We start from the raw sequence: 21,505 nt of genomic DNA on the forward strand, positions 1-21,505 counted from the left end.
CTTAGTAATCTTCCCATAAACAATTTAGTTAGCTCAGACTTGTATTGTGTCAGTATGTATCTTCTTGTGTAGCTGCATTACAACAGCGCATTTGTAATTTCAAATGTACATCTTTCATTTATGTGCCACTGATTAAGCTATTCATGTGCTCTGCAAAAATGTGCTTTACTAACTTTTAACAATAAATTATAGAAACATAGAAAACCTACAGCACAATACAGGTTCTTCAGCCCACAAAGCTGTACTGAACATGTCCTTACTTTAGAACTACCTAGGCTTACCCACAGCCCGCTATTTTACCAAGCTCCATGTATCTATCCAGAAGCCTCTTAAAAGACCCTATCATTTCCGCCTCCACCACCACCGCTGGCAGTCCATTCCATGCACTCACCACTCTCTGCGTAAAAAAATTACCCCTGACGTCTCTTCTGTACCTACTTCCAAGCACCTTAAAACTATTACCGCTCATGCTAGCCATTTCAGCCTGGGAAAAAGCCTCTGACTATCCACATGATCAATGCCTCTCATTATCTTGAACACCTCTATCAGGTCACCCCTCATCCTCCGTCGCTCCAAGGAGAAAAGGCTGAGTTCACTCAACCTATTCTCATAAGGCATGCTCCCCAATCTCGGCAACATCTTTGTAAATCTCCTCTGCACTCTTTCTATGGTTTCCACGTCCTTCCTGTAGTAAGGCGACCAGAACTGAGCTTAGAACTCCAAGTGGGATATGACCAGGGTCCTATATAGCTGCAACATTACCTCTCAGCTCTTAAACTCAATCCTATAGCTGATGTAGACCAATGCACTGCATGCCTTCTTAACCACAGAGTCAACCTGCGCAGCAGCTTTAAGTGTCCTATGGACTCAGACCCCAAGATCCCTCTGATCCTCCACACTGCCAAGAGTCTTACCATTAGTGCTATATTCTGCCATTATATATAACCTACCAAAATGAACCACCACACACTTCTCTGGGTTGAAGCCCATCTGCCATTTCACAGCCCAGTTTTGCATCCTATCAATGTCCTGTTACAACCTCTGACAGCCCTCCACTCTATCCACAACACCCACAACCTTTGTGTCATCAGCAAATTTACTAACCCATCCCTCCACTTCTTCATCCAGGTCACTTATAAAAATCACGAAGAGCAGGGGTCTCAGAACAGATCCCTGAGGCACACCACTGGTCACCGACCTCAATGCAGAATATGACCTATCTACAGTCACTCTCTGCCTTCTGTGGGCAAGCCAATTCTGGATCCACAAAGCAATGTCCCCTTGGATCCCTTGCCTCCTTACTTTCTCAATAAGCCTTGCATGGGGTACTTTATCAAATGCCTTGCTGAAATCCATATACACTACATCCACAGCTCTAACTTTGTCAATGTGTTTAGTCACATCCTCAGAAAATTCAATCAGGCTCATAAGGCACAACCTGCCTTTGACAAAGCCATGCTGACTATTCCTAATCATATTATGCTTCTCAAGATCTTCTCCATCAACTTACCAATCTCTTAAGTAAGACTCACTGGCCTATAAATTCCTGGGCTATCTCTACTCCTTTTCTTGAATAATAAGAGAACAACATCCATGCCCTTCCAATCCTCTGGAACCTCTTCCATCCTTATTGATGATGCAAAGATCATTGCCAGAGACTCAGCAATCTCCTCCCTCGCTTCCCACAGTAGCCTGGGGTACATCCCATCTGGTTCCGGTGACTTATCCAACTTGATGCTTTCCAATAGCTCCAACACATCTTCTTCTGTAATGCCTATAAGCTCAAGCTTTTCAGTATACTGCCAGTTATCCCTGCAATCGCTAAGATCCTTTTCCACAGTGAATACTGAAGCAAAATATTCACTAAATACCTCTGCTATCTCCTCCAGTTCCATACACACTTTTCTACTGTCACACTTGATTGGTTCTATACTCTCACGTCTTATCCTCTTACTCTTCACATACTTGTAGAATGCTTTGGGTTTTTCTTTAATCCTGCCTGCCAAGGCCTTCTCATGGCCCCTTCTGGCTCTCCTAATTTCATTCTTAAGCTCCTTCCTGCTAGCCTTATAATTTTCTAGATCTCTATCATTACCTAGTTTTTTGAACCTTTCGTAAGCTCTTCTTTTCTTCTTGACTAGATTTACAATAACCTTTGTACACCACTGTTCCTGTACCCTAGCATCCTTTCCCTCTCATTGGAATGTACCTATGCAGAACCTCACGCAAATATGCCTTGAACATTTGCCACATTTCTTTTGTATGTTTCCAAAGAACATCTGTTTCCAACTTATGCTTCCAAGTTCCTGCCTGATAGCATCATATTTCCCCTTTCTCCAATTAAACATTTCCCTAACTTGTCTGTTCCTATCCCCCTCCAATGTTATGGTAAAGGAGATAGCATTCTGATCACTATCTCCAAAATGCTCTCCCACTGAGAGACATGACACCTGACCAGGTTTATTTTGCAATACCAGATCAAGTACAGCCTCTCCTCTTGTAGGCTGATCTACATATTGTGTCAAGAAACCTTCCTGAGCACACCTAACAAACTCCACCCCATCCAAACCTCTCACTCTAGGGAGATGCCAATCAATATTTAGGAAATTAAAATCTCCCACCACAACAACTCTTATTATTACACTTTTGCAGAATCTGACTCCCTATACATAAATTATTATGTATAAAAGGTGCCAATATTCTTTGTGTCAAAGCTTCATGTGGATCCTTTGATTTATCACGTTTGATGTTGCAATTGTAGGAATGAACATTAAATTCAGCAATTAAACCATATTATTTGCTGATAGAATTCAATGCACTTGTAAAGTTATGGTCACATACGTGCTAATCTATGCAAGCAGTTCAAAGTTTTCATTCCATAAGAACGGTCCTTTCTGATTAAAAAAGGATCACTTTTCTTTGCTGCATTTACCACAATATTTCCAGTATTTTCATGCTCATTAATTCTTCTATTCGTATATGCACTCATGCTCCACGGGACACGCTTATAAATACTGTTAGTAATTATCTTTTCTTACACAAGCTAACTACTTTGTGATCTCTAAGATCAAACAGAGTTTTTAAAGAACTGCATGGATTTTTTGTTAAATTCTCATCTCCACTTGATCTGCTGGCTTGACTTACTCCACTTATTTTCTTATTGCACTAAAAATCTATGATATCCAGAATGTTGCAACAACTAGACAGAGAACAATTCAATGTGAAAAATTAAGTTGTGTGTAATAGCACTTCCATAAATCCTATCCTAAAAGACATAATAGTTACCTAATTAAATGCATTACTTGATTCTTGTACAGGGTTTCAATTTTGAATTACAGAGGGGTACCTATTAATTCGAAATACCTGTAACAGGTTTCCTTCTTCACTCAGATGCTTTAGAACTTTTTTGTAGAGTATTTCCAGAGCCTTCTTCACCTCTTTTCCTGGATATTTTTCTATTACCTTTCTTAATTCTTGTTTGCTATATAATAATTGATAGCTTATTTCATCCTCTTTGACTCCCTGTGCAATACGAGTCTTGACCCCATCAAAGAAGATCTGCAAATTAAAAACATCCATATCAAATGTATGATCAATAGAAGTTCTAAATATCAAAATACTCAACACTGCACACTGCAGAATTTAACAAATTTTACAGCAAGTTTTTAAAACACTTACGTTGATCAAATTTTAGATTTTATATTGGGCATAGAGTTGTGGTCATGCTAACATTTATCTCTGAGCCTAGAGGCTGAAGAGTAAAAAGCATCATCTATCCTGTATTCAACACAATTAGGGGAACTTAATTTGCTCTGGATGCAGTCAATCTGTTTTGTTACATGATGTAATCCAACAGAACTAAATTCTATGATGGGCATTCTATGATTCAAATTATAAGTTTCAAGTCCAAGATAAATAGATTTTGCCAGGAAATGTGTCAAGGGATAGAAATAAACAAGGGTTCTAAATGAGTTAAGATAAAAAAAGATTAATAGGTTCTATGGATTTACTGTCTTACTGCTGTTCTATTACTTCAGCAGTTTCAGACAATTTACCCTTGCTCTCTGCATACATTCCTTCAACACCTTCAAAATTTAGCACAGTTTGCAAATCTTCCAAGAATGAAAACCTTGTCAACCACATCAAGGACAAGTTTTATAGAAATACTAATCTCCAATCCTTGTGCATGAGTAGCTGGCATTTCCTTACATTATATTGGCCATGGAGTACATCCATCTCATCACAATATGACGTTTAGCAGATCTGTATAAAATAGATGATTGCAATATGCCAACCTGATTTTAGGATTTTAATTCTCCTAGTCTCAGGATATGGAGTCATGAAGTAAAATGCCAAATGCAACAGCTTCTCTGCTGCTGCTTGGACAGGTAATCTGATACTGGGGAAAAATTGAAGGCTGCAGAAGCATTTGTGCATGTACTACTCAGAAAACACATCTATTAATTCTCATTCCAGTACTTTCATATCACTAAGCAGCGTATGTGGAGGTATTAAAATAGCATAATTTAATAGCATAATTTAATTTAAGTAAAATCTACTTATTTAATATCCGGAATGATTTGCATATTTAACTCTGCCATTCTAGAGCTGTAAAACAAGGTATTTTTTTGAAAAACCCAAGAATTTCTTGAATGGGTTAACTGTTGAAAATAGCCTGCGGGTGCCAGATCTTCTGTGAAACATTTCCAACATCGGGATCAGACTTGAACTTTGATCTCATGGTATGCAACTAACAAAGGAATTAAAACAAGCAAAATCATGATTACTTTTCACTTTGAAAGATACAATTAAGATACAGACATTTAGTTTCTCCAATGGCTGTCCCAGATATTTAGTAACATAGAGGTTAAGATGTTCCGAGTATTGTTGGTAGGCTTCCTTTTTCCTATCTTCAAGACTGCTGATTTTCATTTCGGAGAGGAAGCAGTAGATTTGGTGAAAGTTCTCCATTATAACAACATCTGGAGGAATCTTCAAATTCATTAAGGCAATGTTTTTAACTTGAAATATAAACAAAAATATTAAGGTTATTTATTTCAGTAAAATTCTGAACACGTATGAAGAACTTAAATTGAACTGTGCAAAAAAATCTTATTCTAATGTGTAAAAATGTTTTAATGGGCAAGTGCATAATTTAAACATGAAATCTACAGATGCTAGAAATCCAATGCAACACACATAAAGTACTGGAGGAACTCAGCTGGTCAGACAGCATCCATGGAAATAAATAAACAGTCGATGTTTTGGGCCAAGGACTGAAAAGGAATTGCTAAGACCCCAGAATAAAAAGGAAGTGGGAGGGGCAGGAGGCTAGCTGGAAGGTGAAAGGTAAAGCCAGGTGGATGGGAAAGGTAAAGGTTTGGAGAAGATGGATTCTGACAGGAGAGGAGAGTGGACCATAGGAGAAAAGGAAAGGAGGTGGGCCAATTGGAAGTAATAGGCAGATAAGAAGAGGTAAAAAGCCAGAGTGGGGAATAGAAGAAGAGGGGCGGGGGTAGAAAGTATGGCCTCAACATGGCACAAAAGGAGGGCATGGATTAATATGTTGGAATGGGAATGGGAATAAAAATATTTGGCCACCACGAAGTTCTGCTTTTGGCAGATGGAGCAGAGGTGCTTGATGCAGCAGTTCCCCCTATTTATGGCGGGTCTCACCAATGTAGAGGAGGCCACATCAGGAGTAACGTACACAATAGACGACTCCAGCAGATTTGCAGGTTAAGTGTTCCCTCCACTGGAAGAACTGTTTTGGGCCCTGAATGGAGGTGAGGAAGGAGGTGAATGGGCAGGTGTAGCACATAGGCCGCTTGAAGCGATAAGTAATGGGAGGGTGATTAGTTGGAAAGGACGAATGGACAAAGGAATCAGAGGGAGCGATCCTTGGGGTAAGCAGAGGAGGGGGGAGATAAGGATGTTTAGTGGTAGGATCCCTTTGGAGATAGCAGAAGTTGTGAAGGATAATGAGTTGGATGCAGAAGTTTGTGGGGTGGTAGATAAGGACAAGAGGAACTCTACCATTGTTAAGGTGAAAGGAAGATGGGGTGACCATGGATGTCAGGGAAATAGAGAAAATGAGTGTGAGGGCAGCATCAATAGTGGAGGAAGGAAAACCCCATTCCTTGAAGGAGGAGGCCAACTCTGATGTCCTGCAAAAGAAAGAAGCGTCCTAGGAACAGATGCAGCAGAGGCTGAGAAAAGGTAATAGCATTTTTAAGAGAAGATATGGTGAGCAGAGGTATAGTCAAGATATCTGTGGGAATTAGTAGGTTTATAAAAGATGTTAGTCAACAGTTTGTCTCCAAAGATTGAGACAAAAAGATTTGAGAAAAGGGAGGGAGGAGTCAGGAGTAGACTAAGTGAATTTAAGAGCAAGGTAGAAATTGGGGGCAAAGTTGATGAAATTGAAGAGATCAGCGTAGGCTCATGAAACAGCATCAATGCAGTTGCCAATATAGTGAAGTAAGAGTTGGGGAGTCTTACTGGGGAAGGCTTCGAAAATGGACTGTCCTACGTAGCTAACGAAGAAGCAGACATAGCTGGGGCCCATGCGGGTAACCATGGCTACCCCTCAGGTCTGAAGAAAGTGGGAGGAGCCAAAGGAAAAACTGTTGAGGATAAGGAACAGTTCTGTCAAACAGAGGGTGGCAGTGGTGATTGAAGGGAATTGGTTGGTTTTTTTGTTAAGAAAGAAGCAGACAGCTTTGAGGCCTTCTTGATAGGGGATAGAAGCGTATAAGGACTGAACATCCATGGTGCAAATGAGGTGGTCAGGGCCAAGGAATTCTAAGTTACTGAGGAGATCAAGCCCATGAGAAGTGTCGGAGATGTAGGTGGGAAGGGACTGGACCAAGAGGAATAGAATGGAATTAAAAGTATGAGAACATGGGTTTAGTGGGGCAGGAGCAGGCAGACACAGTAGGCTGATCTGGACAGTCAGGCTTGTGACCTTGGGTAGGAGGTGGAAACAAGAAATGCAGGGTTGGGGAATTATTGGTACGGTGACAGTGCATGGAATTCTTCAGAGTTGATGAGGTTAGTGATGGTGCCTGAGACAGTTTTCTGATGGTCCAGAGTGGGGTCCTCTTCAAGGGGTAGATATGAAAAGGTGTCAGAGAGTTGCTACTTGGCCTCAGCAAGGTAGAAGTCAGTGCACCATACTGAACAGCACCACTTTTGACAGTGATTTGATAGTAGATTTGGGCTTGATGCAGAGGGAGTGGAAGGCATGCATTCAGAGAGGGTGATACTCAAGGGGGGAGAGGTGTGCTGGATTCAAGTCAGCTGATGTCTCATTGGCAATTTGAGATAAAAAGCTTCAAATCAAGCAGAGAACCACTGTTCAAATAGAGGAGGTGCATTGAAGATGGGAGAAGGGGTCATCAGTGTGGGTTGAGGAATTCTTTCTGAAAAAATGGGCTCAGAGATTGAACTGATGGAAGGAGCTTGATGTCATGGCGTGCTCAGAACTCACTGAGGTGCGGGTGAACGGGGACAATGGCAAGGCCTTTACTGAGGACAGAACAGGCAAAATTTAGAAATATCGAATAAATTTTAAGATCTGATTTTAAAAATAATTTGTTTTTCTAATAAAGATTTATAACCAAGAACTCTATCCCTGAATTAGATAAATCACAATGGCATAGTGATGCAATTAATATAGCTATGGTCTCACACCTCTTGACCTCCAATGCTGTCTGCCTTGAATTTGCATGTCTTCTCTGTGATCAGGTATTCCCTGGTACTCTGGGTTCCTCCCACATGTTGACTGTTAGAATAGTTAGCCACTGTAAAGTTCTTCTAGTGGGTGAGTGGTCAGAGTACTGCGGTGAGGAGGAGCCAATATGTAGAACTGCATTCTCTTTTTAGCATCAGTGTTACTCAGTAAAAACTTATATTAGCCTGGCAGGAACATAACCCACAATTGATCCACATAAACTACATTTAGATGAGCAAATCAATCTAATGGATTGGGTGATCTTGCACTGAGCATAATCTAAGAGCCTTAAATGGGAAGGCATTTCAAGTTTGAAGTATGTCTGCTTTTACACATATGCCTCTTCTTCAGAAATATTTACTTACTGCTGGTGAAGACTGCTGCAATTAACTTATGGTAAGCTTTGTCCAAATCGCCTCTTCGCTCAGCATTCTTAAAGATGGTTTCAGCAACAGTTAAGAATTCCTCAAATCCAGTAACAAATGGCAGAATACCAATCTTGGTCTTCTTTGGAACCTTAGCTTCTTCTATTTGCTTGCACAAACCAGACTGTATTAAAATAAAACAATAAATATAACTAGGAGAGTTTAAAAATTACTCAAAGTAAAATATTGCATTACTTTCTCAAAGATTACCTTTCCAATATGCACACTTATCATAGGAACATATTGTATTGTTGCAATGCATATCTATTATTTAAATCCATTGAATTTACAGTTTGTCTGAATCAGACTACTTCCAGCATAAAAGGTAATTCAATCCTGAACTACTCCATGTCTACCTCTTCTAACAGTCCTGCAAGTTCCCCCATTATCCAAGTACTTATCCAATGGCCTTTCAACTTGTCTCTATTTCTATCAATCAATTTCACCTTTTGTTTTTTTTTCCTTTTCCCTCCCCATTCCCTCTTCTTCTATTCCCTACTCTGGACCCTTACCTCTTCTCCTCCCCTGCCCATCCCCTCCCCCTGGTGTCCCTCCTTCTCTTTCTCCCCTCCTATCAGATTCCTACTTCTCCAACCTTTATCTTTCCTACCCACCAGGCTTCACCTATCACATTTTACTTTGTCTTCCTTCGCCCCCCGTTGTGTCTGTGCAACTACATATCAATTGAACAAAAATACGCACGTGGGAGGTATTAACATTGCAGTGTGGGAGAGAGAGAAAGAGGTCATTACGCATGTATAGGATACAGATCAATGCACGTAGTTAAGTTATTAGTGCATACATAGTGCTAAAGGGGGTTACTGCTCTAAAACAAATAGATGCATACATTGCACTTCCTCCCCCTTTAGTTTAATGTAACAAAACTGTAACTGTACAAACATTCAATTTCCCTTTCACAAACTATATTCAAATAACATGCTTCCAAAATAACGGTCCATAACTAACTTCACTATACTAAAGATTTAGTCTTTTAGGTGGTGGGGCTCTGTTTCTTTCAGGGTAGCACTTCTGGACCTGTGGAGTGGCATCAGGTTTGCCAGGTGGCTTGTCAAAGACAAAGTTCTCAGTTGCCAGAGTGACATTGCTGTTAGTGACATGATCATCACTGAGAGGCAAGTTTGATGGCAGTAATGTGTCCTTCTTGTTGGATGTTTTTAATTCAGGTGTGTTTGTCAGCTGAGTATTCAGTATCTGGTCCACATGTCATTTCCATGTATGATCTTCAACATCCACTGTGTACATCAATGGTCCAGTTCTTGTAGCTATCCTACCGGTTGTCCATTTATCTTCTCGGTAATCATGTGCTAGGACTTCTTATTCAATCTCGAATCTCCTTGCTGATTGACTTGGCAACTGGTTGAAATGTTTATTCTGCACTTCCCACTGTAGATCTGGTTTCAGGAGATTTATGCAAGATCTCAGGTTCCTTCTCATGAACAGAATTGCAGGTATTTGATTTGTTGTCACATAACAGAGCTCCGATACACAAAAGGAAATTGTCCACCTTGTGCTGTAGAGAAATTACCTCCTTGTCCATAGCTTTAATGGACTTCTTGAAGGGTTGGGTAAACCTTTCAACTAACCCATTCATTACTGGGTGGTGCAGAGCTGATTTGATATGTTTGATGCCTACTTTCTTCATGAATAATCTAAATTCTTCTGATGTGTATTGTGGTTAGTTTGTTCTAGTACACTATTTCTGGTGAAGATAGTCCTCAGAGCAGAAACAGCCTTTCCTGATGTGGTTCTCCTTATTGGTATGACCTCTGGCTACTTTGAATTAGCATCCACAGAAATCAGAAACATGTAGTCCATGAATGGCCCAGCAAAGCCAATATGTACTCTTTGCCAGGGGGAGACGCCCTCTCCAACAGGTGTAATGATGCCTGTGGGGGTGCATTTTGAATTTTTTGGCATCCCAAAGAGTTTTTGATCATGTCTTCCATCTGTCTATCTATTCCCAGCCACCACACTTAACTCCAGGTGAGATTCTTCACATTGAATGTACCCAGGTGTCCTTCATGCAGATGATATGACACCTTCTCATTAGAGTTAAGCAGTTGTGACAATCTCTGGCTGCAGTTGCCTTTTGATGACACATTGAGAGCTTTCATTGAGTGCCAGCCTTGATGGATTCTTCTTAACCATTCACGTCCACTTTTCAACACAAAGCTCAGACTGTTGTGTTTGGCCTCCATATATCACATTTACTTTCAGTTTGCCTTTGGGAAACATTTTTTCATCTGTGTAGGTCTTCAGCATCACTGAGGCCTTCTCTAATGGTAGCTTAAAAAAACAGTCTGTTGTAATCAGCCTCTGAAATTATAGACAAAACTTACCCTAAATGTAGCTCTATTTTCATTTTGACATATTTTGTGATCCATACGAATTTGTGATCTGATTCAGTAATACTATGCAGTTCTAGGCACGTCAGCTTCCCTTTGTCTGGCACTGTGTTGTCTGATTCTGTTCCACATCTGGTCACTTAATGCACTTGCTTAGTTTTGTGTTTGAAATTTTTTCACTGGGTGTGGTGTTTTTAATCTGACTTTTTTATCTCTATGTGACTTTCTTTGTGACACTTTCTGCAGACTTTTTCCTTGAACCAAGTCATTTGCATCATGGGACAACTTGCCACAATGATAGCATTTTTGTTTTTTTGCACCATCTTTTTCTGTCTAATGATTTTGCAATGGTCAATGCCTGTTCTAAGGTTAGGTCTCCTTCTGACAGTAGCCTCTTATGAATGTTTTGACTATGTATGTCACAGACAAGCATTAGAGAGTCCATCTCTAAAGTTACAGTATTGGGAAAGTTTGCGCAGTACTGCAATGTATTCAGAAATGTTTTAATCCTTTGATTGGTTTCTTTTGTGAAATCTAAATCTCTCAGCTATTACCAGTGGTTTAGGGCTCAAGTGATTTTGTAAAATAGCAACAATTTTGTCGAATGTCTTACTTGCTGGCTTTTCAGGAGTTACTAGGTTGTGAGACAGCCTGTACGTTTTAGCACCCATTAAGCTAAGAAGCGTGCGTACTTTCTTTTCCTCATCCATGTGGTTTAAATTACAATACAGTTCAATCCTCTCTGTATACGTCTCCCAGCCTTCATTAGTACTATCAGATTCATCAACTTTCCCGACTAAAGCCATTACTTATTTTGACTTTAACTTTGTTAGTTGTGCATCTTTCACTGTGTACTATGCAGTTACTCATGCATCCCTTTGTTAGTATCCATGAAGTCCTTCTCCGTACTGTTTTACTCTTCTCTTGCTGTCTGGTCCTGTAATTGTCCCGTAAATGTTGGTGCAGTTGGTGATATTCTCTGACATTCAGGTTTGTACTCGTCGTCACTTTGTAGTTTCTGTGAAACTACATATCAATTAAATAAGAGCACGCAAGTTGGAAGTGGCTTTAAATGGTGAATTCACGAGAGAGAGCGAGAGATCACTGCGCATGCGTAAACAACAGATCAATGTGCATAGGTAAATTATCAGTCCATACGTAGTGCTAAAGGGAGTCATTGCTCTAAAAGAAATAGATCCATACATTACAGCCTCCTCCCACCTTTTTCATCCTGGTTTCTTCCCCCTTCCTTTCCAGTCCCAATGAAGGGTCTAAGCCTGAAATGTCAACTGTATTTTCATTTCCATAGATGCAGACTGACCTGTTGAGTTCCTCCTGCATTTTGTGTGTGTTGTTGTGGGTTTGCAGCACCTGCAGAATCTCTTATGTTTATAATAATGCTAACATCATTTACAAAATGCATTGCACTTGCTTGCCAAGCCTCCTCAAACAGCACCTTCCAAACCTGCAATCTCCCAAGAACAAGGGCAACATGTCCATAGGAAGTCAACATTCTTAGTTCCTCTCCAAACTGCACACTATTTATTACTATTGACTCTAAACCCTTGAACTTACAGAAAACATAAGTACCTTCACTAGAATAACTGTAGTGATTCAAGGAGATGGCTCACTACTCCTTCATTAGAACTATTATAAATGGAAAATATAGGTAGGCCTGCTCAAAAAGCTGCAGGATGCTCAAATGTTTAAAGGAATAAAAACAGTGAGAGACTAAGGATCAGGGTTGTGAAATGGGAATTAAGTGAATAGTATATGAGATTGCTGACCGTCATTACTCATTGCAGTACACACTTTGTTTCTGCTATTTCTATTGTCTATAGAAAAGTCTAATAATCATAGACATTAAAAAAATGACAGCTCAGAAACAGGTCTTTCAGCCCATCTAGTTTATGTCAAACCATTTAAACTGCCCAGTCTCATTGATCTGCACCTGGACCTTAATCCCCCATACCCTTCCCATCCACGTACCCATCCAAACTTCTCTTGAATATTGAAATTGTAAGAGTATCCACCACTTGTGCCCGAAGATCGCTCCACACTATCACCACTCTGAGTGAAGAAGTTTTCCATCATGTTCCCCTTAAACTTCTCAACTTTCATCCTTAACCCATGACCTCTAGTCGTAGCCTCACTCAACCTCAGTGGAAAAAAGCCTGCTTTCATTCATCCTACCTATACACCTTATACCTCTATCAAATCTCCCGTCAATTCTCTACATTCTAGGGAATAAAGTTCTAACCAATTCAATATTTCCTTATAACTCAGATCCTCTAGTCCCAGCAACATTCTTGTAAATTTTCTCTGTATTTTTTCAATTTTATTTACATTTTTCTGTAAGTAGGTGATCAAACCTGCACACAATGCTCCAAATTAGGCTCTACTAACATCTGACACAACTTCAACATTACATCCCAACTCCTGTAATCAGTATTTTGATCTAAGAAGGTTGATGTGGAAAAAAGCTTTCTTCACGACCTATTCTACATGTGACACCACTTTCAATGAATTATGGAACTGTATTCCCAGACCCCTTTGTTCTATTGCATTCCTCAGTGCCTACACAAACTTCTGTCACCTGCCCAGTCTCATTCCCTAATAGATCAAGTGTTGCACACACTCTCTAGTTGGGACTTCTATATACCGATGAAGGAAACTTTCTGAACATATTTGGTGAACTCTGTCTAGTTCTTCTACATACAGAAGTTCCAGTCAATATGTGGAAAATAAATCACTTACTATCAAAACCTTATGTTTCTTACAACAGACTGTTATCTCTCCACAAATCTGTTCCTCTAAATCCTATGGACTGCTGGGTGGTCTGTAATATAGTTGCATTAACATGGTCATGCCTTCTTTATTCTTCAGTTCCATCCATAAGACCTCACCAGACAAGTTATCCAGTCTGTCTTGACTGAGCATTGCCGTGACATTTTCCCTGACTAGTAACACCACCTGTTCCCTATAGTCTCTTATGCTCCATCACATCAAAAATAACAACCCTGGAATACTGAGCTGCCAGTCCTGCTCCTCCTGCAACCAAATGTCACCGATGGCTACAATATCATAATTCTGTGTGTTGATCCCTGCACTGAGCTCATCTGGCTTTCCTACAGTACTTCTTGCATTGAAATATATGCGACTCAGAACATTAGTCCCACCATGCTTAACCTTTTGCTTCCTGACTTTGTCTGAGGTCTTAACAACATCTGTTGCTACAACCTTTCTACAATCTGTCCAGCATCCTGGTTCCCATTCTGCTGCAACTCCAGTTTAAGCACCTCGTGCAGTACTCACAAACCGTCAGATATTAGTCCTTTTCCAGTTTAGATTCAAACCAACTCCTCTGTACAGGTCCCTCCTTCCCCGGAAGAGAGCCAAATGACCCAAACATCTGAAAGCCTCCCTCATACATTAACTCCTTAGCAATGTGTTAAACTGTATGGTCATCTTTCTATTTCTAGCCTCACTAGCACATGGGATGGGTAGGAATCCCAAGATCACAATCCTGGAGGCCCTGTCTTTTAACTTAGCACCATAACTATGAACTCACTTTGTAGAACCCTATTCCTCTTTCTACCTATGCCATTGGACCACAACTGCTGGCTGCTCACCCTCCCATTTAAGAATGGTGAGAACTTGATCTGCGATGTCCTGGATTCTGGCACTCAGAAGGTAACATACCATTTAGAAAGCTCATTCTTGTACACAGAACCTCTTTACTGTTCCCCTAACAAATGAATCCCATATCACCACAGTTCACTTCTTCTTCCCCCTTCACTTCTGATCCACAGAGCCAGATTTAGTGCCAGAGACCTGACTGCTGTGACTTTCCTTTACTAGGCCATCCCCAACATAATCCAAAGTGGTATTTTTTAGAATAGAATAGTATAGTACAGCACATTATACTTGGTGTTGAGGGAGACGGCCTTAGGGATACTTTGCAATGGCTACTTAACCCCTTTCCCCTACCTGCTTGTCACCTAGTTTCCTGTGTCCTGCTCCTTGGGTGTAACAACCTTTCTATATGTCCTGTCTATCACCCCCTCAGCCTCTTAAATCATTTGGAGTTCATTCTGTTCCAGTTCCAACTCCTTAACATGGAGTGTAAGAAGCTGCATCTGGATGCACTTCTTGCAGGTGAAGTTGTCAGGGACTTGCCTTCCTACAACCTACAAGAGAAGTATTTAACTATCCTGGTGGAATGCAGCAGGCCAGGCAGCATCTATAGGAAGAAGCACTGTAAACGTTTTGGGCCAAGACTGCTCGTCAGAACCTGTCGAAGGGTCTCGCCCCGAAAAGTCAACAGTGCTTCTTCCTATAGATGCTGCCTAGCCTGCTGCGTTCCACCAGCATTTTGTGTGTGTTGCTTGAATTTCCAACATCTGCGGATTTTCTCGTAGTCGCGTTTTAAAATTCACTACTGTGAAGCCTCTGCCAGTGATGCCTACACTGAAGAAGTTTAAATCTTCTCTTCGACGGGAGCTCAGTGAAATCCTCTCTCGCTGCTCCCCATCTATAATTTCTTCGGCCCTTCAACTTTTCGATCATATTTTGACCCAGACCCACTATTACAGCTATATATACTTCCTTGGAACGTGTCTCCGCTGCCAACCAACTCCAGTTGGCTTCAGGATCCATTTTCGAGCTTCTCAATTTGGACCTTCTGAAGATCCCAGGTACTCATATTTAATTGACTCTGCCTCCTGTTGTTTCTCCTGTCGAGCTCGGAGGGCGACGCTGTCCACCACGAGGAGGTACCTGGTGTCCCTATCACAATCCCTTCCATGCCTCTGGGACATTTTCTTCTCTGCTTGTAATGTACCTGTATGTTATTTCATCCTCCGTTGGATCCACGTGTGCAATCGCCGTTTCTTTGACTTTGTTATGTCCTGCAAGGATTGCAAGATCTTCCATCTGCAGACCCCAGAGCCTGCTGGCTCTGCCACTAGCAGGCATGAACTTCAGATCGCAGCCCTGGCCGTCGATCTCGGCTGCCACAGCAACCCAGGGCATATTCAAAATCCGGACTCCAGCACCATCAACGCACATTCCAACGACCATGGATCAGCCCCCGCTGTCGATCTCAGTGGCCCTACCAATGACCATGGACACCTGCAAAGCCATTGCTCAGCCTCCAGCTGCGACTCCAGCCTTGAACTCCGGGCCGAGTCTTCACATGCTGCGATTGTGTCTCCTGTCTCCCCTTCCCCCACCACCACTCTGCAATCCCCTCTCCCTTAGATCCCACCATCAACTCCTGGACCCTCAGAGGCTCCACCTTCCTCACACACCAACCGTCCCCTTTCCACTGACACCAGCAGCTTCCCTCCCCCCTCTGATCCCAGCTCTCATCTGTGCCAGGTCTTTACCATCCCCCTGTCCTTCAACGCTGAGGCAGAGCGCTCTGTCCTCAGTAAGGGCTTCACCTTTGTCCCCCTTTGCCCACACCTCAGCGAGTTTTGCGTATGCCATGATGCTGAACTCTTCTTCCGCCAGCTCCGTCTTTGAGCCTACTTCTTTGGCGAGGACTCTTCCACCCCCATCGATGACCCCTTCTCCCATCTTCAACCCTCCTCCTCTTCATGGATACCCCGCTCTGGTCTACTGCCTGCTCTGGATCTCGTTATTGCTAACTGCCGACAGGACATCAACCGTCTCGACTTCACCACACTTTGTTCCAATTCCAACCTCACTTCTTCCGATTAGATTACTGATGAAGGGTCTCGGCCAGAAACGTCAACAGTGCTTCCTCCTATAGATGCTGCCTGGCCTGCTGCATTCCACCAGCATTTTGAGTGTATTTCTTGAATTTCCAGCATCAGCAGATTTCCTTGTGTTTGCATTCAACTATACTGCCTGGCATTCCTACTGCTCTAACCACGCAATTATAAATAAGGAAACAATAAATAAACTGAAAAAAATCTATCTACAGCTTTTCGACTTCTTTCAATCAAGCTTCTTCTTGCTGAAGCCTTGAAGAGCTAAAGCCTCAAATCCCCACTCTTACATTGTCCACTCCAATAATGGTTGCTCTGCTTGCCCTGCCTTATTAATTCCCAGTTGCTAATGAATCCCTAGGCTAGCTGGTGGTGTAGTGGCATCAGCACTGGACTCTGGGGCGAATGGTCCCGGGTTCGAATCCAGTCGGCTCCCTTGCATGCTTCCATCTGTGCGGGGTTGAGCGTTGAGCTAGCAACTTGACGTTATAAAAAAATACTGGAGAATTCTATAGAAATGCCACATGATGAGCAAAAACCTGATGATTCCACCAGGAGTTAAGGGCATTCTTCTTTTCTAATGAATCCCAATCACTGACTGGCTGTTGGTGGTTCATTCACTCAGATTTGGTAGATGGATGTATGACAGTTTTATATTTCCCTTTCTGGGAAGTTATTATGTAAAAGCATTAGGGGTGGAGAGTTATAGCTGGAAATGAAAACAAGCTTTGGTCTGTGTATTGGGGAAAGCAGCCGAAAATGTTTAATAGCTGAATTCTGTAACAAAAACAGAAATGGTGTAAGAACTCAATCAGGCAACATCTGTGGAAACAGTGACCAGTGAACATTTCAGGTCAGCAACGCATCATCAGAATATTGATTTGTTTCTATTTCCACAGAAAATGTATGAAGAGCATGCTTAAGCATATTTAAAAGCCAGAAAAAAAGCCGGAGCATATGCTTTTTCGACTCCCAGCAGTATTCGTCACACGCATGCTCTTCCTGTTGCATTTTACTTTTTTTCGTATGTTGTCACCTTCCAGGAAAATCTTCACCCCAGTAGCACCTTGATACTTCAGTAATATCATATCTGTCCAACTCCCTGGCCATCTTTACAACATTTCCATTATTCTTTTCTCAACTTTCTTGTTCTCTTCTATTTGTTGTCTCATTTTGCTCAGAATAGTGTTACTTAAATATCCATTTCAGTTTCCTCATTCAATATTCATTTCCATTCTCCTTCTCTTGTACTTAACTATTCATTGTACTCAACTCCTCAACTTGAAGGCCCTCAGTCAGTATTCTGCTTCCCCTGACTGCAACCTGACAGCTCAATTGCTTTATCCTGATGCATTTCGTCAGTCGCTCTCTACTTCTCTCAGGCTTACTGATCCCTCTCCCTCTTTGCATCCGCTGACTTCCGTGGCCACCTCTTTCTGCTCCTGATTGTGTTCTGTCAACACTTTGTGCCCCAGAGGATCTATATTTCAAAAGTAACATATGGCTGACTACTAATCTTAAAAGGGAAGTTACACAGTAAGCATATTTTTAATTGCTTTGTTGGGCTACATTCTGAAGCTCAAAATATCACCTGTTAAATATCTGCAGAGGAAATAATTTAGTTTAATATGAGAATTCAAATATTAAATTAAATGCAATGACATCATTTGCTTAATCACTGAAGTGAATAAATATAATTATAAATTTCACAAATGCATCTGAAATCAACTGCCAGGAAGCTCAACTTTGATAGCAATCCTCTAAAGCAAATATGATATTCTACTGAGATGATGAGTTTGAGCAAATTCTTCAGAAACAAAACTGCTCTATTTTGGCTTGAGCAAGCAAAGTTTTAAGTCACCCACTGGTGTATATTTAATTTTTTACAACAGGGTACAAACACTTCTCAGTCTTCACTGAGAAGTGAGCAGAAGAGAAGGTGTGCTATAATGTCAGATGTACTGACAGTGGTAACCTTTCAGGCAAAATATTCAAAGATCCTGTATGATATGTTAACAAATAGACATTATTTTGAAGTGCTTTTGATTTATCTCCAGTGTCATGAAAACATTTAATCTTTATTCAACATCTCAAAAACAGATTGCATTCTATTTTTCAGAGGTTGCTATATTTCCTACATCACAAAAGTGATTTCAATAGTACTTAATTAGTTGCAGAGTATTTTAATGTGATCCAAGTCCATAAAAAGGAAGCATATGAATTCAAATCTTCTTTAAATCATTTTAACAATGCTACAAAATTCATCTGAAATACGTTATGTAAAGATATGTAAAAACATGAATTCGAGCTACATTTTTTATTGATTGCTATTGAAGTAATTTAATAAGAACTTTATTAAAAATATAGAACAAAATATCAATTACTTACAATGCATTTGTCAAAGTTGCGCTTCACATGCACCAGACTATTTCCAAATGTAGATTTGATAAAGTAAGGAGTGTCAGAATCTTGAGCTGCTAGTGCACGCTGGCTCACTATTACCAGTAAATGCAAGGTGTTTGATGGGTTGATCTTATCACAAAGGTTTACAAAACTTCTCAGATCTAGTTCAAGAGTACTGAAGATTTCATTCATCATTTTTCGCTTAATACTTATTCCGGCATCTTCCTGCCTAGTCAAAAGTATAGTAAAAATTACGGCACAGATTTTTTGCACTTATTTAACACGTAGCGAGTGAGTGAATGATTAGAAAATATCATATTAATGCAATGGAAAATTCACCTAGTGTGAACAGACATAATCTGTTACTTATTCAAATTTCAAGACTAATATTAAAGTAATACAGAAATTATTAAGGAAATGAGTTGTAACTTATGTTTGAACATGCTCTGGATTTGTATTTATGGGATGTCATTCACATGCTCAGGATACCTTCATGTGCTTCACAAGAAATGAAGTGGTTTTTGAAATTCAATGCAAGGAAATGCAGCAAAATCTAACAAACTGCAATGAAACAAAAGGTCCAAATAATTTTATATTTGTTACAGGATTTTGGCTGGGATAAAATACAGCCTATGATATGGGGCCAAGGTAACAGTTCTTTTAAACTTGAAAGAACAAATGAAACTGATCTAACAGAGTACTCTTACAACATAGCAACTCTACAGGCTAGAATTTGTGATCAAGTTTCTTAATGTGAACTTAAAGATATGTCCTTTTAAGCCAAGGAGACAAACCTTAATCGAGCATTTCTCTACAGACAAAGATATTTGTGATGCTTAAAACTGGTATTATATTTCTATCTTTCAGCAAGGAATCCAACACTCTCTGTAAGTGGAATGAAAATTTCAACAACTAAGTAAGTGGAAAAATCCGCTATTTGAAATTGTCAAATGCTTATGTGAAATAAATAATAAATCTGAATTAATACTACATGCTGGATATTGAGTGCTCAACTCAAAAATCTAAACTGCTTGCATCTGAATTTTATTTTATTTTACTTTGGGACTAGGAGCAGATATCTGTAGGAAAAGACTTTTTTTGAATGTGGTTATCAAAACAACAGTAGGGAAACCATTTCTTGGTATAGAATATTCTTTGATTTAAAAGATGTCTATCTATAGGAACAAAAACTGATTATTTTATTACTATAAGTTTGTTGTTGGTAAGTATTGAAATGTTTGTTGGATTCTTCGATCTTAATTCAGTTACCAACATAACAAATGGCCATAAAAATATACGTACAGGAAAACAAAAATGTCAGTTTATAGCATATAACTGACATGTTCTAGTATGTTACGTACTCTGCAGTACTCCAATGCATCTGTTCTTTCTCTGTAGAGTCTTGGATAATTGTAGCCGCAAGATCACTTTTACTTCCCAGCAACTGAAAAAAATCATTTAATTTAAAAGCTTTCAAAACTGTTCTGCTATCAGTTAAACACACAAACGCTGGAGGAACTCAGCAGATCAGGCAGCATCTGTGAGGGAGAATAAACAGTCGATGTACCGAGGCTGTTCATCAGGAATGGAAAGCAAGAGGGAAGAAGCCAGAATACAGAAGTGGGGAAGTGGCAGGAGTACAAGATGGAAGGTGATAGGTGAAGTGAGGTGGGTGAGGGAGAGAGGATGAAGTAAGAAGCAGGGAGGTGATAGGTGGAAAAGTAAAGGGCTGGAGAAGAAGAAATCTGATGGTTGATGAGAGTGGACCATGGGAGGATGGGAAGGAGGAGGACATCAGGGCAAAGTGATAGGCAGATGAAAGAGAAGAGGCAAGAGGGGAGCCAGAGTGGGAAATTGAAGCGGGGTGGGGAAAGGGGGAAAATATTTCAGCATCTGCCAAATCTCCAGTGTTTATGATTTGCTGCTATCAGCCACATTCACACAGTTAAATAATGGTTATTAGTTATTCTGCATGACTTTCTAATTGACATAAAAGTTACTCAAAACATTTAAACAGAATTCTAGTTTATTTTGGGTTTTTTTTTGTTCCATATCTCTAAACCATTTCATTTGGGCGTGAAACCCCAGAATTTAAAAAGCTTTCAACATTAGTGAATCCTTATAAACATCTCTTATAATCAGTGGTAATCATAATCTTTGACCTAACAGCTAATCAGGAAGCAGTCAGGTATAGATATCACTGATGTTTTAAAGTATTGTTCTGTCTGACCACAGTCAGTGCCAAAAATTATATTGACCACTACAATGCTACAACAATGTAAGATTCTTGGCTATAATCTGGCAATATTTTAAACTGCAAACATGGGAGTAAAAAATCATTACTATTTAAACCACTCAATTAGAATAAGATAGTACTTTTTATTGAATAATGATTTCATTTACTAAAGATAATAAAATGCTTTGCATTTAAGAGTATTGAAGCTAATAAAATTTAAAGGCAACATATTTCACATTAAAACTCAAAACAATTAATATTTAATGAAAACTTGAAATTTATAAAACACTCAAACTACAAAGAGTTTGAAAATATATAGAATGTTTCTACCTGTGGTGGTTCACTATATGTGTCTTCCGTTAACATAAAAAATTTGGTGATAAACTCTTCCTCTGCAATGCACACAGGCTCCAGTTCTGTGACTACATGATCTATGATCTTGAAAGAAAACACAATAACAAAGATAACACAATTACACAGTAACAAAACACACAGGCCAGTTATCCTCATTATTCCCTTACTGTAATTTCACAAATAATGGGCAAGGAATATCTAACAATTTTCATGAACTAAATAAAAATAGAAAATGTGGGAAAGTTGAC

At 40.0% G+C, this 21,505-nt stretch overlaps 1 protein-coding gene across 1 annotated transcript in view; it reads right to left on the minus strand.

The window, feature by feature from the left end:
* LOC132397740 (exocyst complex component 1-like) overlaps positions 1-21,505 on the minus strand; it is a 75,355-nt gene that overhangs the window by 1,628 nt on the left and 52,222 nt on the right. Inside the window, exons 12-17 of the mRNA XM_059976502.1 lie at positions 21,234-21,341; positions 20,029-20,111; positions 18,653-18,896; positions 8,101-8,284; positions 4,822-5,021; positions 3,364-3,558 (exon numbers count right to left, since the gene is read on the minus strand). Of these exons, the coding sequence (XP_059832485.1) occupies positions 3,364-3,558; positions 4,822-5,021; positions 8,101-8,284; positions 18,653-18,896; positions 20,029-20,111; positions 21,234-21,341 (1,014 nt within the window). The remainder of the gene's footprint in view (positions 1-3,363; positions 3,559-4,821; positions 5,022-8,100; positions 8,285-18,652; positions 18,897-20,028; positions 20,112-21,233; positions 21,342-21,505) is intronic.

This window comes from Hypanus sabinus, chromosome 8 (assembly GCF_030144855.1).
Source record: "Hypanus sabinus isolate sHypSab1 chromosome 8, sHypSab1.hap1, whole genome shotgun sequence".
Lineage (NCBI taxonomy): Eukaryota > Metazoa > Chordata > Chondrichthyes > Myliobatiformes > Dasyatidae > Hypanus > Hypanus sabinus.